At 36.1% G+C, this 27,624-nt stretch overlaps 1 protein-coding gene across 1 annotated transcript; it reads right to left on the bottom strand.

Moving 5' to 3' along the window:
• Positions 1–1,099: 1,099 nt before the first annotated feature.
• On the bottom strand, positions 1,100–27,182 carry cdh26.1 (cadherin 26, tandem duplicate 1). The gene is made up of 19 exons (XM_051880937.1): positions 27,005–27,182; positions 25,021–25,074; positions 19,431–19,526; positions 18,290–18,445; positions 17,995–18,142; positions 16,544–16,719; positions 16,340–16,468; positions 15,081–15,266; positions 14,496–14,767; positions 13,661–13,806; positions 12,563–12,790; positions 10,287–10,508; positions 9,975–10,105; positions 8,780–8,842; positions 6,884–6,949; positions 6,025–6,084; positions 4,184–4,231; positions 3,915–3,989; positions 1,100–2,987 (listed from the first exon to the last, which is right to left on the bottom strand). The coding sequence occupies exons 1-19, from the start codon at positions 27,038–27,040 to the stop codon at positions 2,775–2,777; spliced, it is 2,505 nt and encodes an 834-aa protein (XP_051736897.1). The 5' UTR covers positions 27,041–27,182; the 3' UTR covers positions 1,100–2,774.
• Between the last annotated feature and the right edge of the window lie 442 nt (positions 27,183–27,624).

Here is a 27,624-nt window from a genome sequence, read left to right as displayed (position 1 = left end):
GCTCCACTCCACTTTTAGACACGCAATCGTGAATTTCCCTAAGCACTTCCCCTCAGGCAAATCCCTGCCGCCATTTTGATGTTTGTTCCACTTCGTGAAGTGGACGAGGGAAGTTTATATGGACAGACCTATAGGACAGACCCTCACTGACTCAATTTTGATGTTTAATTTACCCCACTACAAACAACTCTATGATATATTAATTTTTTTTTAAATATCTAAAACAACCCAAACACACATGTATACATATAGAATGCTGCATTAAACAGTTTCGTAAGGAAAAAAAATGTAAACAATAAATCAACTCCATAGCAGATTCCAAGTGATCAAGGGCTTAGGACGTTCCAGTTCAGCCCATTGCACGAGTTCCGCCAGTAGTGGGCACTCGTGCAACGTAAGCAATGACGTACATCTGAGTCAACGAGAATGAGGAAAGTTAGCGAGGGAAGGGTATAAAAAAAACAAACTGGAACGCAGCCTTAGACATACACTCGCAAACTTCCCTAAGCACTTCCCCTCAGGGGAATCCCTGCCACCATTTTGAAGTGAGTTCCACTTTGTCAAGTGGGCGAGGGAAGTTTATGTGGACAGGCCCTCGTCCCCTCCATTTTGACCGAGGGAGCGAGTCTACTTCGATGTACACTTCAAGCAGCTAAACATCACACAATTCACCCAGCAAACTTGATTGTGACGTCACAGCAGATCAGGCTTAACTGTTGTGTGTGATATATTAATTATTTTGAGAATTGCATAATAATGTATAATGTATTAATTATGTTGAGATTTAATCACATAATATTTGTAGCTACCTTATGTTCACTGTCAAAGTTTATACTATTGATATTTTTTCGTTTATGTAGGAGGGAAGTTAGCGAGTAAAAGTCCATGGTAACTAACCATCTACACCTGTCCATCATTAGCCCTTGTGTTCCCTGTGAACTTGTACCCCTGTGTTTCTGTTGTCTTTTGTCAGTCAATATTCTTGCATGTCTCTACACCTCTTGGATGACCTTGGTTTGTGTTTTTGAATAAACTGTTGCTTGGATTCTCACCTCTCCTCATCCCTGCTTAAAACTTAACAATAACACATTAACTAATGTTAACGTATTGAACATTATTTTAATCCTATTTATTCAGATAATGTTAAAAATACATTTTTAAGGAGGTTGTTCCTCACGGAAAAGGTGAACATTGCAGACAACATCTCAGGCCCTCAGCACCTCTACACCAAAACCATCCAGATCATTGTTTTTAAAACACATCATCAATCCTTACTTAAAAACAAATTTGGATGAAATAAAAAGTATTTACAATACAATGAGCAATATAAAAGAAATAGATGAACACTGCATTGTGTTCACACTTACAAAATGTAAATGTAGCATAATTAAAGAAAAAAAGCCACTCTTCATAAAGCCTCCCAACAATGAAAAAAACCCTTGAAGAAGAGGAAACACAAATACAGAAGAGGGATGTAGTAATTATTGATGCCGCATTACTACCACCTGCCAGACTCTCAGATACTGATGAAGTGATAACCGATCTTGACCTTAATTTTCTTTCTCTCATTGCTCTCCGAAATGACTTCTGCTTGTTCTTTATTCTTTATTCACTTTTGCTGTTTTTTTAATGCTCAGTATTTAAAGGGAATGTTCATTCAAAAATGAATATTCAGTTATTATTTACTTACCCATGTCCTTCAAAAACTGCATGTTAAAAACTGTACTTCTTGTCCATATGAAAGTCAATGGGCTCCAATGTTTTTCGGTTTCCAGTGTCCTTTAAAGTATCTTCTTTTGTGTTTCACAGTAGAAAGAAAGTTATATAGATTTGTTTGAAAGCTTATTTTCATCACAGAAAATAAATACTTAAAAAATAAAATATCTTGCAATCGCGAGTTTATATTTAATTTCTCCAAAAATGTGCACACGGAGAGGTCAGGTGTATAAAAAACCTCAGAATTCTGAAAAAAAAAAAAAAAAAAAAAATCACAATTGTGGCATAACTATTAATTATTATTATTATATATATTATTATTTAATTATATATATATATATATATTCCATGGCGGAAATAAGCTTCCGTATGTTTGGAACAACATTAAGGTGGGTAAATGATAGAATTGTCATTTTCAGCTGAACAATCCCTTTAAATACACAAGCGATTCTACAGTGCAAAGTCATTCTACCAAAGAGCATGAAACAATACGGTAGCTAAAAGCAGCGTCCCACTAGCATCATGTAAGTGCAGGACAACCCCAGACGATCACTTACACAATCACCATAGCAAAGTGTGGTTGGGATGTGTGGCTTTGTGTTTGCTGAGGCAAAACGATAGAAATTCAGAACAGATCCGATCAGGACAGTGGCTTATTAGTTCATCAGAGAAAGAAGACGCTCTTTGGTCACTGTCAAGAACCACCAAGACGGCTTTGATCATTACAGACAGGCTGGCACAAGTTGTGAGGTCAGGTGGGTCAAGCACCCAACATTCATCCTTAATTGTGAGTACAAATGCATAGTGAATCCCATAGTTCCTTGAGGCCACTCTTGGCACTGAAGACGTAATGCTCACAACTTATCAATAATCACCCTGCGCATGTACAGGTTTCATGGTGCTCAAATTCAAAGCAAGTCACTGTCTCCAAAAAATAAAAATCACAGCACAAAAAATCCCTGGTACCCTTTTGCAGCTGAGATGAGCAAGCATTATAGAAATGTGGAACGATATAAAGCAGAATTGCTCAAGCCTCAAATCATCATCCATTTTCACAGTCAGACATTCCTGCGCTCCAATGACTGTTGACAAATCCCACCCAGAGTGCTGAACTTTGGCCCAAGGTTCTGCAGGAAGTCCAGGTTATTACCAAGGTTGCTAACAGTCAACTGATCCAGAGACTGGCAATCACTTCCCTTCCCCTCATATTCATACTGATATGGGGAATATGCTGGATAGTCCTTCAGTTCTTCTGGAAACCCGCTGATTTTCTATAGAATAACATAATGGAAAGAGAAAAATCATAATCTTAATGCTTTTGATAGTGTTATTTGCTGATAGAATGTGATTTCACTAGCTGCCACCTCATGGTGTCTACGAGGTCTGCATATCTTCGTATGTTAGTATTACATTGTGTTATGAAGGATCTAGCAGACAGGTGGCGACAATGCACTGGATTTTCAACTGAGAACAAGGTCTCTTTTCCACCAGTATGTGCCAAAGGCAAGTCATGAAGTGCAAGAATATTTAAACAGTTCTTGTTTCCACACAAAAAAAAAAAACTGACATAAAACAAAATTAAACAAACCTGTATGTTGATTAACATCTACCCTTAAGTGTACTTAAAAAATAAATAAATAAATATATAAATCTTTTTAAACTAATATAGTTGTGTGCGTATTTAGTGTTCTTCAAATGTTAAAAATATATTTTATGTACTTGCAGATAATATAATGAAATAAAAAGCACTTAAGTGTACTTATACATTTTCATGACTATTTCTTAAACTTAAGTCATTATGTTTAAATAATATTTTGTCACGCTTTAGACGTGCACTTATTTTGATATCTAAAATACTAGAGCACATGTAATGTACTTGATTATAATTTTAAGTGTGTTATTCAATAATACATTTAAAGTTAATATATTTTAAATGTAGTAAATTGCAGCTTTGTGATTACAAATGAGTAATTACAAGATATACAACTTTCAACAGAAATTACATTCAAATTTAAATGTTTGTCAAAATTAGCCAAAAAAAAAAAAAAAAAAAATCAAATAATTGCATTTAATGAATGCATATATTTATATCAGTATAAATTAGGCTACCTGACAATTATTATTGTTCTTTCTTTCTCATATTTACTACAGGTTTCCTAAAAATCATGCCAGTTAAGTGTTTTGTGTAGTGGACTCACCCTCTCAATGTGTTCTGCAAGGTTTCTTTCGGTTCGAGCCAAGCTGAATGACCGGGACAGCTGGCCGCCTCCATTCTTAAAAAACAAGTGTGATATTTCATTTAGATTTCAGTTGAAACAGGTACTTATCTTTTTTGTTTTTTAATCATTTAATTTTACTTGTTATTTCTGTATTTAACACATTTAGCTATTACTAAAATGAAAATGGTCTAAAAAATTATGATATGTAACAAATGTACGTATTTATACAAATCATTTGAAAAGCTTACCCTAATGCTTCCCCTTTCCCTTCGGACAGTTGACCAGGTATGATATGGCTTTAAAGAGAGCAAAAAAATAACTATATCATTAAATATCCATCATAATGAAAATTAAACTCTTATACATTTAAATGGGAGACCGGGGGAAATTGTAACAAATTTTGGTCATGTCGTCATTACTCAAAAACCTTTTGAAATATTTGGATAAAAGTTTTATGTCAGTAACTTTTATCTGTGTACTACTTGTTAACAGTCACCAAATGTTTTTACAAGCAATGTTAGAGTATCAATATTTATTGAAACATTAAAAGTCAAATGTTACATCTGCCCCCACATGCGGGGGCGACTGTAACAGCATATGGGGGCAATTGTAACAACACATGTAATACCTTCATATAAATACCAATGACCACAATAAACTCCAGAGAATATAGATATAGTTAAAACTATTCAATACCCATTACATCCATATTATCCAGAACAATTAATTAACTGCCATTGCTGTTTTCCTTGGTCTGAACCTAGGCATGCTGTGAACAGAGAGTGTACAGGGCCAACTCAAGTAAAATGGATCCCCAGACTGAGAGGCAAAAACACTTTTTTACAATTATTGGAATCTATTAATCTATTTTGATGACCTTACTAAGCTGGACACTATTTTGATGGTGTCTGGGGCAATTGTAATGCAGTGTTACAATTGCCCCTGACTGTACCACCCCTAACAAGCTACCCTGATAGCTAGAAACAACAAAGCTAATGTTTGACAAAGATATCAAATGTTAGACAACAGAATGGTCATCAAAACAAGACAGATTTAATTTCATAGACATCAATGGTTAAGACAGTATGAGGAAAATACTATAGATGAAAAAAAAAAAAAATTACTTTTATACCTCAAAAATGAGTCTTTGTAGAAAAACTTTACCAAGTATGATTTAGAAGCTTGTCCTTTGGCATGCAGAGAGGGATCTCCACAAAGGACATGCAAAATGAGTTTTATGGTTCTGTCTCGTTTCTGATTGGTGTAATTTGAGATGTTACAATTGCCCCGTTACATTTGCCTCCGGTCTCCCTACTGTTCAAAAGTTTGGGGTCAGTCAAATTTTTTTTAATTAATATCTAGTTCATGAAACTCTAGAGGGTGCTGGCTGATGGGTCCTTTACATGCAATCTGCAAGCAATCACATCATTACCGCATGGCACAAGTTGATTAGCCAAAGAGATTGCTTGTTCAACATTTAAATAGTCTGTGTATATAGTCCTGCAACACACTATCAGAGTTCCTCTGAAACCCTCCACCTCCCCCAGCTCCACCTGCCTAGATCTGTTCAAGGATTTATTTTAAGAGTTGTCGTGACTAAAATACATTTATTCAGCAAGGACACATTAAACAGAAAAAAAATTATCAATTTCAACATTGATAATGTTACATGAGCACCACATCAGCATATTAGAATGATTTCTGAAGGATCATGTGACACAGATTGGAGTAATGATGCTGAAATTTCAGACTGACAAACTCGATAGTAAAATGGGTTGTCAGTAAATCAGACTTATGTTCAATTATATAATGAATGCAAGAAAATCTACCATTCATTTACATTTGGTTAACAATCTTAAAAAAAAAAGTGCAGAATGATAACTACATTTTACATAGTTTTACCCTAAACTTTCTGTTTTGTAGATCTTCTATGTAATATGCACATTTCAAAAACACCTCAGGAACAGGAAACTCGTGTCAAGGTACAAGGTACAATAATCCCAAATTTCTTTGTTTTCTTCAACATCTCTTCCCCTCCCTGTCTGTCCTGTCTCTACCATATCTCAGTTTGATGGATGTGGTCACTCACCATGCTCATCACACCTCCACCATTGGATATTTCCTGGAATGTCCCAGAGTTATAATGATACTGTACAGAAAGAATAATTAGTCAATATTTAACATTGCCAAAAGAACACTCTGATTTATGGCCATGACATAAGATATCGAATATTATTACATTTTTGAATTGTTAGTCATAATGCTTTGAACAGACAAAATGTCACATGTGTCCAGCAAAAGCCATTCACTTCTATGGTTATGCCAATACAATCTCATGGAAATTTGCAACTATTTTACATTTTATCAAATTGGTGGATAAGTCGTATTAATTTGTACATTTGTTAGTTCTCATTTGTAAGTTTTCGTATGATCTTCTTACACCCCACTGATGGTTAGGTTTAGGGATGGACCTTCATGCTTGCTTTGTTTTTGCACAAACCACAAAACTCATTTCTGAAACGAGTCGTTCACCATTCACTGTGTCTTTTTAGTCACATTTTAGGTGAAATAACTAGGAAACCTAACCAGTCTCAACTTGCCTTTTCATTTGATATCTTTTGGATGCTTTATCATTTCATTTCTCTTTCCCACTCCTACACTTCCACTATGTTAGGCAAATAGCTATTGAATAGAAGTGCAAGGTCAGCCAATGACCTATCTTATTATTTTAACATGTCCACCAGAATATGTTTTCACTATTAGTCATTCATTTATTTTGTTTAAAAGGGGGGAAAAATCTAATCTAATCTAAACCATATTTGTACCATATTTAAATCCATTTTGCAGATGTGTGTACTGTGCTTATATTCAGTTTTTCCATACATGTCAACAGAATGATCTAGGATTAATTCTTGGCAGTCAACGCATTCACTTGATTTGACACTCACCCCCAAACGGCTTCTCAGCGTATCGTTGTCAGCCTTCCTGTATCCATCAGTAACCAGGTACTCAGGCTGGAACAACAGTAATATGCAGGTTGTTAGTAGCTTATTATCAAATTAAAGTATGAGATTTGAAGGGCCATGTCACATTGCTTTCTTTTAGGTCCTGTTTTTACTTATGGATCTCACGCTAATGCTTACAGGACATCAGAAATGAAAATCATGCAAATAAAAATCAATTATTGTTGTTTTTGTCTAAGACACTGTAGCTGTAATGATGGGTCAACAGAATGGGGATCCATTTGCAGCTTTTATTAAGAACAGTATACACACACAGGTAAGGGCAGAGGCAGAGACGTAAACGGGGACAGGCAAAGGTCGAGGCAGGCGGAAGACAGACGGTATCAGGAAGCAGGCAGAGATCAGGGCAGGCGGCAAACAAACACAGTCCAGTAAGCAGGCAAGGATCAAGGCAGGCAGCAGAGAATCACAAGAGGTAAACAGTCCAAACGGCAACAGTATAACAATCCACAGAAAACGCTTAGAAATGATCACCGGGGCAAATCAAGACTTCGCAGTGTGTGTGTGTGTGTGCGTGCTGCTTAAATAGTGTGAGTGTGATGTGGTGCAGGTGTGTGTGCAATCAGTCCCAGGAATGAGGGCCTATGGGAAATGTAGTCTGAATGATGGTTATCAATATTCCGGTGAAGGCTCCCTCCGGTGGTGCGGGGGAGGATGTGCGGGAGCCTCACTTGTGACAGTAGCAGAAATATGTCTAAATTCTGTCTCATGTCTAAATTCAGTTGATTCACCTTCCATCCATCATCAATAATCAACTTCATGATGCTCAAAACTTGTATAACTTTTTTGTCAAATCTGAAAGCTGCTTCTTTCTTTTTTTTTTTCAATACGCATGCTAACTTTTGGATGTTTTATACACCCACATACTGCCATTGAAAAGTTTGGGATTGGTAAAATATTTTAATGTTTTTGATAGAAGTCTCTTCTGCTCACCAAGGTGGACTTTATTGGATCAAAAATACAGTAAAACAGTAATATTGTGAAATAGTATTACAATTTAAAATAACTTTTCTATTGTGATATATAGTCAAATGTAATTTATTCCTGTGATCAAAGTTGAGTTTTCAGCATCATTATTCCAGTCTTCAGTGTCACATGAACCTTCAGAAATCTTATGCTCAAGAAATACTTCTGATTATAATCAATGTTGAAAACAATTGTGCTGCTTCACATTTTTGTGGAAATATGTTTTTTAGGATTCTTTGATGAATAGAAAGTTCAATAGAACAGCATTTATTTGAAATAGAAGTCTTTTGTAGCATAAATGTAAAATAAATGTCTTTACTGTCACTTTTGATCATTTTAATCCATCCTTGATGAATAAAAGTATTAATTTCTTTTTTTTTTTTTTTTTTAAATCCACCTTTGAATGGTAGTGTATATACACTACAATAGCATATAGAATTTAAAAGACATGGAATAAAAGTCACCGCAAACAAATTTTGAGACAGAACTGTTATTGGTGCCCATCATAAAAAGGTGCTTGGCGCCCATGTAACTACACATGAAATCATTTGATTATGATGTGATATTTTGGCATAACAGGTCCTAACATGTAAAAGAAGCTTGGCAGCCCAGTTATTGTGTATTACTAACTTGCAGTTGAGCTAACAACCTGCTTTTATGTGTCAGTTTTACAGAATGCATGAAGCGACATGTAGCTCTTATCTTTTCAGTGTAAATCATCTTGAGATCCTGTTCACTGTGCCAAAATGGGATACAACAAGCATGTCTAATCCTATGGCTTTCAGCAATGAAGTAGACATGGGAAACCAACAGAAAAAAAAAAAAAAAAAAAAGAGAGAGAGAAAATGTATGTACCGGTGCAGATGCAATTTTTGTGCTTTCCTTGAGACCAATATTGGAAGAAAGCATGGACTCGGGCTGAGGAGAAAAAAAAATTACAGGCAAAATGATTCATCATGTTCTGCTCTGAGACCACAGATGTTGCTCCTCCCAAAACTGCACCAATATTCCCAGGTATTCCCAGGTAAACAGGTTCAGACTTTATATGCAAATATCACTGCGGATACTTTGGAATGTCCTCAAACTCTCTTTGGTTACATGCAAATAACCTTTTTATTTGTAGTTAAAGGATCAGTTCACTTTCATATAAAATTTTCCTGATAATTCCTGATAATTTCCCATGTCATCCAAGATGTTCATGTCTTTCTTTCTTCAGTCGAAAAGAAATTAAGGTTTTTGATGAAAACATTCCAGGATTATTCTCCTTATAATGGACTTCAATGGCCTCCAAACAGTTGAAGGTCAAAATTATAGTTTCAGTGCAGCTTCAAAGGGCTTTAAACGATAACAGACAAGGAATAAGGGTCTTATCTAGCGAAATGATCGGTCATTTTCGAAAATTGTTTCGCTAGATAAGACGCTTATTCCTCGTCTGGTATCGTTTAAAGCCCTTTGAAGCTGCACTGAAACTATAATTTTGACCTTCAACCGTTTGGAGGCCATTGAAGTCCATTATAAGGAGAATAATCCTGGAATGTTTTCATCAAAAACGTTAATTTCTTTTTGACTGAAGAAAGACAGACATGGACAACTTGGATGACATGGGGGTGAGTAAATTATCAGGAAAATTTTATATGAAAGTGAACTAATCCTTTAAACTAAACTTTCAGTGGTTGATTTTGATGTGATTATTACAGAGTGCAGTAATATAATGAGCTTAAGTAATAAAATCTTAAAGAAAAAATAATAACTAAAATAATTAATACGTATTAGATTTTTTTCTAAAATAATTATCTTAAATAACCTGTTAAAAGAAGTTATATTTTTCAAAATGAAAAATCAGATTTCATTTAATTCACACAGTGAACAAATGATGAACAACTGATTTTGTCATATATACTAAATGCACATATTAATGCACTTTGTAACACAAGCCACATGAATAAGGGACGTCAAATACCAAATTATACTTCTTAAGAAATTAAACTCAGGAACACAGGTGATACTTAATTCATAACTTTGAACTCTGTACAAGACCAGTTTCATATACCTTATAGATTGAGCCTCCTCCTTCCTGGTTGTATTTGACAAGGGTTTGGTTGCCCTCATCTTGCAGGTTCAGGGGGATGTGTTGAAAGTTCTTGCTTTGACAGTCACAGATAAAACAACAGAGGAGTAGAACTGCAAAAAAACAACAACAAGGTGTGTCATTATATTATGCACATTATATAACACTGCATACATTGAAAAGATTTCATGAAAATACAGTAAGATTAAGTGCTATTATAAGAACTGCACTTTCCTTAATCAAATTAGTGGACTATAACTGTTGTAGTAGGCTGGGATTTGATTTTAAACTCACGGGCCAAAAGGAGAAGTCCGGCAAGCAAGAGACCGATCGCTGCTGGACCCAGCCTTGAGGAGAAAGGAAGACGCCCACGACACACGTTTCCTCCCATACATTCACACACAACCACCTGCAGAACCTCTTCTGACTGCAGCGCTTGTTGATCCTGCATCTTCAAAGGAACTGAGTAGTTTCCATACGGCAGAGTCGTCAAACTTATCAAAGAGGTGTTTGCTCCTATGGTATAAACCCAGCAAAACTTTAATGAAACAGGGTTATTATACTTAACTAAAACTAAAACCATAAAAAAAAACATTTTTGTTAGTTGAAATAAAATAAACGTTAACTGAAATAAAATGTAAAAAAAAAAAAAAAGTATTTTATTTCAGCTAGTTGCAATAAAACATTTCTCATTTTCATTTAGTTTAGCTTGATGTACTAAAGTAACTAAAACTAAACTGAAATAAAAATTAAAATCTATATAGACATTAAAAAAAGTTAAAAATGACAAACACAACAAAATTACTAAAACTTTAACTAAAACTAGGTATGTACATTTTCTGAAGAAAATGTGAGTGGTGTTTGCCATGGCAAAAATCAGCACTAGGCAGCCACTAGGGTCTTCTGCGTGATTGCGATAGAGCTGACTCCCATGTCTATACCATGTTCTGGTGCTGAGATATGGCTTGTTTATTTTTCTATATGGTTGATAGGGTCCTCAAAATCATTGCTCAGTCTGAGTCAAAAGAGCCCACATCCATGTCTTTATGTTATTCTGATCCAGAGATATGGACCATTCGATTTACTATACAGTCGCTCTAAATGGTTGCTGGGGCATAGCTAGACAGTTGCCAGGATAATACCTAAAGCCTACTGTCAAGGTGATGATACACAGGGGAACTTTTTGAGCAATGTTGCCGAGCAATGTTGCTTGGGCACTTTCCCATTGGAAATGGGCAACAAATTTCTATCTGGATACTTTAGATCAAAATTTGTAGCCCATTTCAGTAACATTACTCAAAAAGTTGAAAGTCAAAAGAAACAACCCACATATCGCTACAGTATTCTGTAGCTGAGATATGTCTTTTAATTTTAATATGGTTGCTAGGGTACTCTCAATGGTTGCGAAGGCTTAGCTAGACAGTTTCCATGGTGATATTTAAATGATAATTAAAAACTACTAACCAGTCTGAGTCAAAAGAACCCACACCCATGTCTCTACAATGCTCTGATCCAGAGATATTCATCTCATTCATTTGAATGAAAAAAGAATGAGATGGAAACTAACTGGTTGCTGGGGTGTGACTAAGAAGTTGAAATGGAAGCTGAAAACAACTCTCTACGACATTCTGATGCGGAGATATGATGTCACAAAGTTCTATCCAATGTAAAGTCTATGGGATTTTTCACCTGCTGGATGAAAATCGTACACCTGATCACTTATAAATGTCACAGCAGTGTTGTCCTCAATGAGCCGCACGATTTGTCACCTCATTCATGGGTCTGTGACAAATGGTGTGGGACAAGTTAGGTGCAAAATTTGTATGGAAGGAAGAAGTATGTGAGATATAGTAATAGTGGTGCTTGCGAAGCGAATTAAAAAAGAAAACGGAAAATAATACTGGTATTAATAAAAACTATAATTACATATCAATTATATTAAAATAACACTGGTATCAAACTGGTGTCAAACTATGTGAGATACAGCATACACCTCACTAAATTATGTCTGATTTATATTTAAAACAAGAAAAAAACATCCCAGTGTACTTCCTAGTGAAATTAGACAACAGATGGGACCAGATGTGAAACTGTAAATGAATTAGGGATGTCCCGAGGCGACCACAAGGTTTCTCTTTTAACTGATCGATATCGGCTATCCTAAGCCCGATCCTTTATTTTACGTCAGCTGTCACGCAGGTGATGTGCAGTAAGTGGAGGTATGCACATTCAAGTGGGTTTGCCAACCGCCATTAAAAGGAAAAGAAGAAGCTCAATTTGCACGTGAATGTTGTCTGTTATAGTGCACCACACAAGCACTCTCTGCGTTTAGCATATTTGATGTGCACTTTTGTAACGAATTACCTGAAAGTCATTTATTTACAGTTTATCTTTATCTGCCGTCAGACTGTCTGAGACGTCATTGCCACAAAGCGTTGCTATAAGGGTTGCGTCTTGCTTCAGACTTGACTGACAAGTAAAATACTCAGTGACTCGGATTAGATAGAGCGGACAAAAAACTTGATCGAGAAATCCCTAAAATGAAGTAATAAATGTATGTATGGACTGACCTGTGGTGGGCTCCAGCTTCCAGAGTTTCTTAATCTCTTCTTCTTCTCCCAGAGAGAAGGTAAAAGGACTTGAAAATGGAGGACCATCAAGGTCTGCTGGTATCACACTGACACTGTTGACCTTGTTTCCACACATGACCATGCTTTTGGAGGTGAGATAGGGGGCATTATCATTCACGTCACCCAAGTAGATCACAACAGTACATGTACCTGTAGCTGGAGGCTGTCCTGTGAAGTAAAACATTACAGAGTACAGAGATTAAATTAGTATTTTAGTACAGAATACTGTATCCCATAATGTAATTCTCTCGACTCTCACATTCTGCTGAGAAACTTAGCGCTCACTTGCAAAATGCTAGATTTTTTAAAGGTTTAAAGGGGGCATGACCAAAAAAAGTTTGAGAACCACTGGTATACAGTATATACTGTAGTCCTCATGTTTTCTTAGTCTCTTGATTAGCTTTGTTATTGTAACCTGCTGTTGGTGAGTTTTGTCAAGTCTGTTTATGGTCATGTTCAATTGCTCATGTTTAAGTCATGTTTTAATTCTGTTTGTATTGTATTTGATTGTTCTGGTTATGGATATCAATAAAACTACACATGGGTTCTCAACTTGACTTGCCTTCAGTGGAATAACATTAGTGTTCACTCACAAAACATTTGCGCCATGTCGCAGAAGTATTGAACTCTTCCTTTTGCATTATTTTCATTTGCTCACTAAAGCACCTAAATTACTTTTTTTTTTTTCTCCCATGTCATATTTCCATCACAAAGTTTTGTTAGCAAATGCAAAGTTTCTCAGGGGTATGCAAACGTTTGGCAAGAGAATCCCATCTAATTTTTATTTTACCATCACCATATGTCCCCTTAGGGGTTCCCTACTGTGCAGTATTCTATAAGTTAGTAAGTTAGTGTTCCATTCTTGTGTCTTTCTTTTTACCTCGTTACTTGCATGTTCCCCGTTTATCCAATTAGTAGGTAGTTTTTGAATAAAAACTTCTGGATCTTATAGATATATTGTCTATGTTGTCATAGTTCACAGTTAGAATAGTGTTTGGATTGTTTGAACATACTGAGAACAGATAGTTTTGTGCTTACCATCATCTATAGCACGGACTACAACAGTGTAGGTGCCATTTTTTGAGATGTATTCAGACTCCCGGTCCATCTTCTGAACTGTGGTGATCTTTCCTGTCTTCGGGTCAACACTCACCCATTTGGCTGGGTCTTGTACTAACTCATACCTTCATACAAACATACAGATAATAAAATACTTCTGCTTTACTTTCTGCTACACAATCATCCAAAAATCTAGTTTCCCTTACATCTCTGAATAAGCAGTGTGTGTGTGTGTGTGTGTGTGTGTGTGTAACTAAAAGTGGCATATATTGTATATATTATCTATTACATTACTGTATACAATATATACAGTACTGTGCAAAAGTCTTTTGCACATCAGTATTTTCGCCCCCAAAAAAGGGTTTTAAGCCAGCTATTTATAGATTTTGCTGTAATGTATCAGTAGGAAATATCAGTTCACATTTCCAAACATTCATTTTGCAATTAATTGTAAAAATTCAGCGATACTGAATTTTTACAATTAATTGCAAAATGAATGTTTACTGAAGTGCCTAAGACTTTTGCACAGTAGTGTATTTTAATTTTATATAATATAATTTTATATTATATATTATTTCATATAGAGTTTCATTCAAAATGTTGGTGTCAGTAAAATTTTTTAAAGAAATTAATACTTTTATTCATCAAGGAGGAATAAAATTGATCAAAAGTGACAGTGAACACTGTACATTGTCACAAAATAATTCTATTGTAGAATCATTCTAAAAATAAAATGAAAGTGGCATAAAAAAATTTACAAAAATTTAAGAACTTTAAATGCTGAGTAATTTGGTGTTGCGCAGCTCAACCACACCTGATTTTGTTTACGTCAGAGTCTTCATCTTTGACTTCAGGTACAAACAACACATCTCCTGGATCTCCATTTTCACTTCGGTAAACTTTTTCAACCTGCTTCTTAAATTCAGGGGGATCATTCACATCAATGACTTTCACTGCCACTTTGGCAGTGTTTAGCTTTGGTTTGGAACCTGTTAGGGCCTTTCCATCAACACACTGAAATAATTTCTCCTCATTCTCGACTGCTATCTCCAGCTCTGTGATCTCAGTTTTCTCAAAATTCTTCCCCTGTGAAATACAATCATATTGAGAGCCCACATAACCACCGGCTGTCAATTTTTTTCACAGTTATTGAACCAAACTGAATCAACACTGAACTGATTTCAACTGAACAAAGACACTATTGTCTTGCTAGAGCTGCTTTACAGCAGAATTGAATTCTGTTTGCATCATTGATCATTATTAACAGTTTAACACTGTAAAGCCGCTTTGAAACAAACTCTGTTGTATAAAGTGCTATATAACTTGACTTAACTTTTCTTTGAATACACCTGATAAACTTTTCTTGTGTATGAAATATTAAGGGGAACAGTGGCATTACCTTGATAACAGACAGCACACCTTCATTGGTTTTGGGATCTGTCTCGATCTTGTAATTTCCATCTTCGTTGCCCTTCAGGATGGAGAACACCGCTCTTGACGCAGGCGTGTTTGGTGTGTCCTTGTCTGTGACGCCGATTCTTAGGATCTCCTTGTTTAATTCCATTTCCATCACTTCAGTGTTGTACTGTTTCACACAGATACATTCATGTATATCAAATTATCATATCACACAAGAGCTTTGTTACCAAATTACTCAATAAAGCCTATTATATAGTAAGGGTAAAGTGTGCAATTTCTGCATCACTAGCAGCATCAATTGGCACTGCAAAAGCTTGATGAAAATATCAGTGGTGTATGTCCATACTAAAATCCCACGAGTGCTGCTCTGATTCTTTTGAGTGAGTTGCTATGCTGCCTTGCCTTAACAAGCACCCAGTTGACTGTTTACAAACAGGTTTCCTTAACACACTGCCCTTCTGTCATTGGTCAGCCAAACAGACTGTTCTGCCATGCCACTGGCTGACCTGATGTTGCTTTATCAGAAGGCAAATAGCAATGTTTTAAAAGCACCACACAGTCACGATTGCCAAGTCCTCAGTTTTTCCTGCAGAAATGAGCTAGTGGGTTAATTCACATATTAATTAGTAATAATAATTTGATATTCAAAATAGGGTCACTGGGCTAGTTTTGTTTTGCTGACCTGGAGCATATATGATGCTGGTTTAAGTGGCTAGCCAGGTATGTTTCAGTGTAGTTTGTGCCAAACCTGTGTTTTAGGCACCATGAAAGTGACTCGGCTCATAGTAACTTATGCTCCATGGATGACCTACTCCGGGGCAGGTAATATTCTGGGTAAGAGATCTCAAACTGAACGTAACGTAACACATGTCTTGACACAATAAAGTCACTGGCTGTAAATCGTGCGCACGTTTTAGTAAATCGAGGGAACGAAATAGTACATTGTGCGCACGATTTAGCCTACTATTTTTTTTTCTGCATGTCATGTCCGGGGCTCCGTATGTTCGCTACTGATGTCACACAGTTCATTAACTCAGGACCAAAGCCTGAGTTAACAGAGAAAGTTGATGATCAGCATAATGGTACCAACCAAGCATGACTGGATTGGTTTGGTTTTGTCAACTCGAAACAAATCCCGTAACCCTGCGTTTGTTCAACAAGGCCCCTGGCAACGTTGGTCACAGTAATTACACTTTTTTTGGCACATCAATCTACAAAAGTCTGTCTAGCCTGACTCACCACGGCAGAACTGAATTCTGGGAGATAGGTGTTGGAATCTGTGATGTCCAGAAGAACAGTTGCAGTTGAAGACAATGCAGGCGTCCCACGATCCATTGCTTCAACTAGCACTTTGTATGTTTTTACTTTCTAAAATACAATAGAGAGACGAGATTAAAAATACTGGAAAATGCTGAAAACATGCCTTTGCCATTAGCTACTCACATCATAATCAAAGCATCCTGTGAAGGTGAGCTGTTTGATTTTAGTTGTTCCTGGCATATCCTTCAGGGAAATTTTTGGTGAGGCAGGTACTTGTGACACCACACTCATGGTGAACTGGGAATTAGGAGTATCCATCTGATCAATGTCATGAGCTTGTAATGTTGTCAGAAGAGTGCCTGTTCAAACAAGGATGATTAAAAAAAGAGAACAAATCTCTGCTTGGTATTCAATTGTAACAGTTTAGTTTCAATAACTCCCTTTGAACTGGGGAGGAAGTTTTGACTTTTAAAAAAGTGACATTATTTTTAAAAATTACAATGAATTATTTTATCTGAAAAGATCAAGAACAATTAGACTTGTCAATACCTGAGCACTTTATCAACAACAACAACAACAAAAAGGTCTGAGAGAAAAAAAAAAACATGCTGCATTCCATAATTCTAAAATTCACAACACTGAGCTTCCAACAGCACTAGAGACAACAGGATGGTCAGGATGCTCAAACAAACAGAGCAATGTTCTGTCAATGTTTAGACTTTTCAGAAGAAGTCACGCTACAAATAGGCTAACTTAGTCTCTGTATATTAAAGGGTTAGCTCACCCAAAAATGAAAATAATGTCATTTATTACTCACCCTCATGTCATTCTACACCCGTAAGACCTTCGTTCATCTTCGGAACACAAATTAAGATATTGTTGATGAAATTCGATGGCTCAGTGAGGTCCCCATTGCCAGCAATGTTACTGCACCTCTCAAGATCCATAAAGGTACTAAAACATATTTGAAACAATTCATGTGAGTTCATGTGGTTCTATCTTAATATTATAAAGCGTCAAGAATACTTTTTGTGTGCCAAAAAAACAAAATAACGACTTTTCAACAATTTCTACATGGGCCGAGTTCAAAACACTTTACGAATCGAATCAGTGAATCGGAGCACCAAAGTCACGTGATTTCAGCAGTTTAGCCGTTTGATAGGATATCCGAATCACTAATTCGAAACAAAAGATGCATAAAGCTCAGAAGCTTCATGAAGCAGTGTTTTGAAATTGGCCCATATAGATATTAGTTGAAAATTCGTTATTTTAGGGGTTTTTTGGCACAAAAAAAGTATTCTTATCGCTTTATAATATTAAGATAGAACCACTGAAGTCATATGAACTGTTTCAAATATGTTTTTAATACCTTTATGGATCTTGAGAGGTGCAGTAACATTGCTGGCAATAGAGGCCTCACTGAGCCATCGGATTTAATCAATAATATCTTAATTTGTGTTCCGAAGATGAACAAAGGACTTACGGGTGTAGAACGACAAGAGGATGAGTAATAAATGACATTATTTTCATTTTTGGGTGTACTAACCCTTTAAGCTATATGATAGAAGAAAGCATTTAAAAGACAAAACTGCACACTTTATGTTCATATATGCAGTAATACGTGTTCTCTGTACCTTCAGGGGCGTTCTCGGAAACTGTTGCATGGATAGTGTTCGGGGTGAACTGAGGGCTATTGTCATTCCTGTCCTTTATTTCCACATTAAATGACAACGTTTTGTCCAACGTCAAGCCAGTCTCTCTGCTTAGCACATCAAAGTCCACCTACAAAAGAATCAAAATGCCACACTGAACTACATCAACATAAACTGAATCAGTCCATCCTTTGAATTCCGCTCTATTAATGTGTTAGCATTAATGCCATTTCAAATCCTGCCTTGAAATCTTGCTTTGCCACAGGTGATATCTTACATGGAAAATGGGATTCAATTCCCGGTCAATGGCCCGGTGTACGTATACAATCCCAGTGTTTTCGTCAATGGAAAACAAATCACGTGGTTCCTTTGTCACCCCATCTCCTGTGATGCGGAACTTGACGGTGTTGTCCCCCTTTTTGTCATTGAACATCTAGCATCAATTTAAAAAAAAAAAGATTTATGATTATATATTTGTTCACTTTTTAGATAAAACATTCATTATTCTAAATAAATCCATTATGATAATCAATTCAACAAACCATGACACCAGATGATTGATATCACTTAAAGGTGCAGCATGTAATATTGACAGTAGTAGTTGGAATGTTTAAGTCCAAATTCAAAATAAATATAGGTGAAAGTTTTTCCCCTCGCTGCTGCCTCCTCCTCAGACTTGACACTCACGTGGGTTGCCAGATTGACAACACAAAACTGAGACCTCTGAACCAGTTCGTTTGTTGGCATCCATGGCTGCAATTCACTGTTTTCCACCAACTGGCAACCCAGGGTGTAGAAATACTATTGGGTAAATTGGCAGTGGGTGGGATCACACAGACCAAAACAAAAACAGACATTCCAACCCAGAACACACATTTCAGAGTAACTGGCTGGAGCATTGTTTTTCAGAGAAACAAGTACTTATAGCATGCTTCCTAAATCTCTGCAAACAGATTATGGTATTTTTATGCTTTAATACAGTCAAAAAAAAATTACATACAGCACCTTTGAAGATCCTATCAAATCAAATTTGTGTTTTTTGGCTTTTAGTTCATGTCTGTTATAGCTTTAAGGTCATGTATAAGATTAGCTTTAGGATCACCAGAAACTTCCAGCTAAGTGTTCTGTTTGTGCTAAACTCTGCAGGAAATTGGCCCTCCAGGAGCAGAATTGGACCCCCCTGCTTGATTGTTCCTCCTCCTAATACCATCTGCAAGTAGCATATTCATGTGCTGTAATTAAAACCTGTGGGCTACCTATAAATAAATATGTTCTGCTAAAATGTCCTACCCAAACCTCCCGAACACTGCAACACAGAAAAGAAAACTGCTCTCATCAAAAGATTTTATGAGGTCTTTACGTTTTCCTGAACAAGCCGAACTCAACACACAGAAATCAGAGTGACTGTGTAAAGTTACCTGTGTTACCACAGCGGGAAAAGGTCCAGGCATGTTCTCCTCTAAATCAATGGTGGACAGAACCCATCTTCTCTTTGAACGAATAAGAACAGCTTCCTTTGAGATAGAGAGAGGTATATTGAGTGATGATCAGTTTCAATTTAATTCAGTATAGTACTTAAAGGGATAGTTCACCCAAAAAATGGGTATTGCGCATTCTGTTTACGGTCGTCTGCCAGAAGCTAGTTATTTGAATTTATAGTTGTAAATATGGATATTTTTCTTAAAAAAAGCACATTGCTTCACTTCAGAAGGCCTTTATTAACCCCCTGGAGTCGTATGGATTACTTTTTTTTTTATGGATGGATGCATTATTTTTGTCTTCACAACCATTATAAAATAAACCTTGGAGGATTAAGGATATTTTTAAATATAAAGTGCTCAGCGTAAATGAGTACACCCCCTTTAAAAAATAACATTTTAAACAATATCTCAATGAACACAAAAACAATTTCCAAAATGTTGACAACACTAAGTTTAATATAACATCTGTTTAACTTATAACATGAAAGTAAGATTAATAATATAACTTAGATTACACATTTTTCAGTTTTACTCAAATTAGGGTGATGCAAAAATGAGTACACCACACAACAAAAACTACTACATTTAGTACTTTGTATGGCTTCCATGATTTTTAATGACAGCACCAAGTCTTCTAGGCATTGAAATGAACAAGTTGGCGACATTTTGCAACATCTATCTTTTACCATTCTTCACTCTCTTTTAGAGACTGGATGCTGGATGGAGAGTGATGCTCAACTTGTCTCTTCAGAATTCCCCATAGGTGTTCGATTGGGTTCAGATCAGGAGACATACTTGGCCACTGAATCACTTTCACCCTGTTCTTGTTCAGAAATGTGTTTAGGATCATTGTCATGTTGGAAAAGTGCACGACGACCAAGGGCATGGAGTGATGGTAGCATCTTCTCTTTCAGGGCTTTAGGAGAGGCTTCTTTCGTGGACGGCACCCATGCATGTCATTTAGTGGTTCAACGGATCACAAAACTCACGGTTCGGATCATATCACGGTTATTAAGTCACGGATCAGATCATTTTTCGGATCAGCACAAAAAAAAAATAATAATAATAAAATAATAATAATTGGGGGGTGGGGGGTAACTTTGCTAACTTTGGTAACTTTGGTAAACTTTTTATTACTTAGTCCACTTTAACTACTCCGATACCACAGCAGAAACTACTAGCCTAACTAATATATTATTAAAGGCAAGTGAACAGACTGTAAAAAGAACAAATACTGTACACTAATTACAAGCATAGATAAATACAACATAAAGTTACAAATAAATATAAGGTCTAACTGTAGTATTAATTTGTGTACCTAAATGTAATTAAATGTAAAATGACACTGTTCACTGTATAAATTTAATATAGATTAATCTTTGTTAAAGCTGTGTTTTGTTGTTTGATTTACATGACAGACAACAGCAGCTATAGGTTGCTGTCACTTTTAAGAGTAAGACTCCATGCACGCACACATCTGATAGATACACATCCGAATTCTCACCTCGTTCACTTAAGACATAACCGAATGTGTTTACGAGAATACTTGCCGAGAGGGGTATTTTGACTGACATAATGCGTGTATGTGTCCATCCAAGTGCATTGAGGACGCGAAAGAGAAATCAATTTGGAGTTCGCGAGCAATCTGAAACGCCTCTGCCTCTGCCTCTCCCTCTCCCTCTCTCTCTGTGTGCGCGCGCGCGAGCCTTGTATGTCTGTGCGCACAGATAACAGCGTGGCGTGCGATAGCCTACCGAATTAAATCCTCTTTTGCCTCTTCTAGCGCTGGAATGGTTTTTATATCTATTTAATGTGTGAACTAGCAAGACAGAACACGTGCAAATGATAACGTTTCACTCTATTGCAGTTAAACTTGCAATCGATCCGCGAATCACATGCGTGCTGAACCGTGGGGCTTGGTCCGTACGGATCACGGATCAACAACGATCCGTTTAACCACTAATGTCATTCCTCTACAGTGTACGCCGTATTGTGTCACGGGAAATACTCACCCCTAGTTTGGCTTTCTACTTCTTTAGATAACTGCAGTGAACTTGCATGCCAATTTTCTTCAACCCTTCTCATCAGAAGGCGCTCCTATCGAGGTGTTAATTTCCGTGGACGACCTGGACGTCTCTGTGAGATGGTTGCAGTGTCATCTTTTTTAAATTTTTGTACCACTTTTGCTACAGTATTCTGAGGGCTCTGAACCGGTTCAAGGAACGAAAACGAAAACCGGAAACGAACGAAATTTTGACCGGAACCAGAAACGGAAACAAAATCAAATTGAATCGTTCTGAACAGAAACGCTCATTTGAAATGGCCATTAACCGGCTAATAACGTTATTTTATCGTTCTGTTTAATATTTTGATTTAGCAGTCAACCAATCACGAATTCAAATAGTTCAGCCTATGCAAATATGACGCTGACGCATCCAAGTGATAGGGAGTCGACTCCAAAAGATTCGATTCCTCGACTCTGAATAGCCCCAGTGTCGGGGTCGACTCCAGCACAGGAATCGACTCTCGGTGTCGACTCTGTTGCTGTGTCCGAAATCGCTCACTTGTTTACTGATTTTCGAATCCAGCCTATATAGTATGGCAGTTGAGTGCACTAGAAGCAAGGAGTGAACGAAATGAAGCGAGGAATTCGGACACTGACGAATCTCGTCAGAGATCTGTCGCAGAAACTTTGTCACATACATGTATCCTACATGCAGCTTACTTTAGAAATAGATAACAGTCATAGTGACTTTAGATTGTAATTATACATACCTCTTGTGCCAGCTTTAGTATTGATGGTAGCTTATAGTAATGCAATAAATATAGATTTGATTTTCTAACGCGTGTTCATATTCATAATCATTAACCATAAATAACAATAAAAGCTCACATCCACAATAAACACATTGATAGCATAAGTGTACATTATTGTATGCATTTTTGTATGTATTGTATTAATTTTAGTGTATTTAACTCTCCTGTCCAAGCACTTTTAAGACAATGTTGTGTGTTTAGCGCCATCATCCGACCATTATAATGAGATTAATTCTGACATAATATTCGACCACAGATGTTTTTCGTGACTTTTCTCTCTGTAAAAGTAGGTATCGGCAATTAGCTAGGTAGCAACATTGATAGGCTACTCATCAAGTCATCGCTAATTTGGACTAATTCGGACAGTCACACTAACGTGTGTTGTTTTAATGAGCGGATTTTAAGGCTTCGTGTCGCCGAAAAATTAATTAAGTGTGTAAGGACTGCCATCTTGCCTTATTTATGACCCTGTTTTGATGTAAAGTAAATGGAGTCGAGGAGTCGATTCCATCGACTCCTACAGTGGGAGTCGAGAGTCGGAGTCGACTCCAAAAAACCTGGAATCGAACACCCCTAAAACTGCCCGCGCTCATGCTCTACAGTGAGTGAAATGCCCGCGCTCAGGCTCAGCTGTCAAGTCATAATAGGTTAGGTAAGTTACAATGGCAATGCCCTGGCATTAGTTTTTTCTATGATATATGTCACCAACCGTCAGGCATTGGGCCTACATTTAAGTGAAAATGAATGTCAAGTAATATGCATCTTGTGCGTTTTGAAACCAGCGAAAATTGCAGGATATGTCGAACATGAGTTCACACAACGTCACATCACGCACATTCAGCGCTTCTGTGAACGGAGAAAACGGAATAACACTATAGGCCTACATAACACATATAAAATAAAAGGGAATATTTAGGCCTATAAGCTACGCGAAATATTTCACTTAAATAATTAGGTCTACAGATTAACAAAACGAAAGTGGTTCATTGTGGCGCACTCCAAAGATTTAGGAAAGGAAACAGACATTCTGCTTGTTTTCGTTATTTAAGTGTCTTTTGTAAATGTATGAATTATGTCTCGCTTTTACCTGTATGACCATAAATTAGGCTACGGAGTACAGTTTACTGTCTTAGAAAAAAAATCCAGTGGTCGCGCCTTACGCGCGCACACACACACACAAATTCTTACATTGCTTACTTGATATCGCAGCCTGTTAAATAATCAAAATAAAATACAATCAACCAAACATATAAAACGTTACACTGCTCAATTCATTTCTGTAATACAATCTGCAGTTTACCACCCGTGACCACCGCCTGACTGTGCTGTTATGTGAAGGATGATGTCGATAATGCGAGTGAAGTACAAAGCTTACATAATATAATAGTCTAGCATTCGTCTCGAAAATGGAAACAGTGCCGAATGAGAAAGGTAGGCTTCAGATTCACTTTAAATTAATTCGTTTAGCATCTTTTTTTGTTTTATTTCTAATAAATAAACCTGAGAAGCTGGAAATGGCGTTAAAAAAGAAAATAGATTTTTTTTTTTTTTTTTTTTTTAATTCGTTTTGGCTTGACCTATATAGCCTGAACTTTAGAGGTTTTGTGGTAAAATAAAATAGGGCAGTTTTGTTCATAATGGATGTTTACAAACATTAGAAACAAAGCTATATAGGCTAGGCTATTTGTAAACATTTTATTTTATTTACCGATAAATTACATTATTTTTGAATATAATATAATATAATAATAAAATGCGACTTATCTTTTTTCCTCTCAGGAATAGCGTCGGTATTTTTTAACCATGCAGCATTTTAAAATATCTTGAAAAAATACTTTATAAACCGTTGATAGTTTTTCCTTTCGTTTAATAGGTTTACATTTGGACAGAATCTTGTTATAAAAGATAATTAGGCCTATTGGCTAAGACGATAAATAATCTTTGTTTTTTAATAAATTAAATGCTGTACGTATTGTTAATAATAATAATAATAATAATAATAATAATAATAATAATATTATTATTAGGTAGGCTGCATTCAAACAAAAAAAAAAGTAACATTATTAACCGTTATTTTTTCTAAACAAACCGGTTACAGAAGGAACGCTGGAACAGAAACGTTAAAATACCGATTCTGCTTAGAGTGAACCGATTTTAAAAAAAAATTCTTTTTTTTTCGTTTTTAAGCCCTGATTCTGACTGATATGAAAAGCTTTGCTGATCTTCTTGTAGCCTTCACCTTTCTGGAGTAAAGAAATTATTTTCTTTCTCAGGTCTTGTGACATTTCTCTTCCATGTGGTGCCATTGCTGACAGCATGAAATGGGAAGGGGTTTTAACACCCTTTTATAGTCAACTGTCTGCTGGACACCTGTGTAATGAATAATTAGACTCACCTGTGGTTGAATTCTTGTTAAATTAGACATTTGTAGTCTAAAATTTAGCTTTGCTTCAGAGACTTTCAGTGGGGTGTACTCATTTTTGCATCACCCTAATTTGAGTAAAGCTGAAAATTTGTTCTCTAAGTTATATTATTAACCTTACTTTCATGTTATAGGTTAAACATATGAAACTTAGTCTTGTCAACATTTTGGAAATTGTTTTTGTGTTCATTGAGATATTGTTTAAAATGTTACTTTTCAAAGGGGGTGTACTCATTTACGCTGAGCACTGTATCTCCGATTGTGTTCGTCTGAAAGAAGATTACCTACCCTCTTTTCGCGAATGCTGGCATCATTTTTGCTGGAAGCGGTCACTTCAACAAGCTGATGAATAGACAAAAAACAGAATAACACTAATTGATAAACATACAATCAATAAACTAACAAGTAATTGAATAGAAATTCCTTTCAATGTCTAAGGAATGATTGTTATGTATATATTGTTACATAATATTGTTAATAAATCAGAAGATTCAAATGAGATTTTTGAAAATGTATGTGCTTGACCTTGGTAAAACCTGCTGCCCATAATGCTAGGTTTTTCTTTGTTGTATTGAGATACATACTGTTTTAATAGTTTAAAAGTATAATTCATAGAGTTAGGATGCTGTTGAAATCAATAACCCTCTGAATTAGCAATAAACATTTGAATTATTTGTTAATACTTTCTTACAAAACTCATAAACTTCAGTTTCAACTTTGGCTAAAATATAAAAATTGTTGACTGACATACTTTTAATGTTTTTTAAAAACACTGTGTCACGTTGTCTAGCTTGTTTTAAGACTGAGGATCAGAGCCAACATGAGAAACAACAATTCATAAACATCATCATGTCAAATGCCTGACTCACATAGGTGGCGTTATAAAAAAGTGCCGTTGTTAAACCTTCTCACACCCAGTATATAACTTTTCTAAATGGCTCAAATGCAGCTGCTATCATTAAAAAAGCATTTTGTTTTACATAATGTGACTGAAAAATGATGCCAATATAGTTTTGAGTGACTTTGACATGATAAACAATAACCCTGAATCTTTGCATGGGAAGCTCGGGGCAATCTCAGGCCGATATAATGTCAATATGTGAACACCCCAAATGGTCTCAGACCTCCCTAAAGGGTTGATGAGGTGGGGTCGGTTCATTAGTTAGTCCGATTGGTTCATATGTTGTTATTGTGAACACCAAAAGCACTGAGGTCACTTGCAACTTGTTCCAATTTTATTCACTTCGACCGAACTGGGTTTTGATTTACTTAAATTGGAGCTTTTAGAAATCTCACATATCAAAACCATAATAAATTAGATCAATAATATGCAATGCGATTAGAACTGATGCTAAAAATATGACCGCAGGCATAGCTGCAAATGCAAAGTCAAGGTACTCAAAAACAGACTTGGATACGTATTAGGCTTCCATTAATGCACACATTAAAAATTTATATAGGAGACACAATAAGACAGCACCATTACACTACTTCCCTCAGATTAAATGCTATCGTGTTTTTCTGCTAAAGATGAACTACAAGATAGAAGTCTTTAGAAAAATGTATGGTTGTTAATTCACAAAATATAACCACTCAAAGTGAAGCTCACAGTGCACTAACTATCTATGGAAAACACAAGGAAGTAACATCACAGGTAAACAAATGACCTAAGAACATCATCTGTCACCATAGAACTGTCACTTGATAAGAACAACAAATGTGTTTGATTCATTTAAACTTTCAAATACATCTATACCGGTGTATAATAATATTTATTATATGTATACGCTAATATTTTTAATTAGATTTTATTTTTATATGTTCTGTTTTAATTTCAATTTAATGTCTATACGTCTATACAGTATAAGTTTTTATTATTTTATTTATTGCCTTGAAAACTAGCTGAAATAAAATTAAGTTTATTAAATAATCAAGGAAGTTTATTACAGTAATATATATATATATATATATTTTTAATGGTTTTAGTTTTAGTTAATGATAACATCCATGGTCTATACAGAGAACTGTAATATTTCTCTTTTACCTTGACTTGCATGTACAGATATGCAGTATGCGGTCATATTTTAGTGTCATTCCTAATCTAACTGCATATTATTTATCTGGTTTATTATATGTGAGATTTCTAAAAGCTGCAATTAGACAGTCCTCAAAACTTTATTAATAAGAGAAGAAATAATTACTTTTAAAAAATCATCCATTACAGCTGATTATGATGATTAGAGTTGACTCATTGTAAAAAAGGTTTACTCACGGCAAGTAGAAAAAGGAAAAAGGTGCCCCTGGTCATGCTGCTGTTGCGTTCCTGCTAGCTGGCGCTCTCAAAATGTCAGATCAGCACCTGTGGCAATCAACTTAACTGGGATTAGGTGTAAAACGAGACAGCCATCCCACACCTTTTGTGTGCATTTGTGTAACTCTGAGCATCTATGAGGATGTGCGTGTGTTTATGTGTGTGAGTAAACTGTGTCTTTGAATACAATGAGTCATCTATCAACACAAAAGCCCTTCGGGGCAGAAGCCTGGGAGTGGCTATTCTGTCAACAACAAGTGAGGTTTCAACTCATTTTCCCCTCAGCTAAAAGAGGAAAAACAGGCTGCTCTGCTTGCCATCTGCCAAGAGAAAATAAGTAGTGCTTTTTGTGGGAAGCCTCTGTTTAAATGTATGCACAGATCAGACATTCCACTCTGCTACTTGCAAGCCAATGATGTTCACCACCAGTCTGTTTCAAGCCTAGGCTTGCATTTACTCACAAATTAACTGAGGAGTACTTGAAGGCACTTGCTGTGGCATGAGTGTGTTAGAATGCGAAAAGTGGTGTGAAAATGTGTCTGTTACTTTTAAATTTTCCTCTTTTCCTTTTTGTGGCAGTA

Source organism: Ctenopharyngodon idella, chromosome 22 (assembly GCF_019924925.1).
Source record: "Ctenopharyngodon idella isolate HZGC_01 chromosome 22, HZGC01, whole genome shotgun sequence".
In the NCBI taxonomy this organism is placed as follows: Eukaryota; Metazoa; Chordata; class Actinopteri; order Cypriniformes; family Xenocyprididae; genus Ctenopharyngodon; species Ctenopharyngodon idella.
The sequence above is the reverse complement of the archived record's forward strand: the minus strand, read 5'-3'. Positions and strand labels throughout refer to the sequence as shown.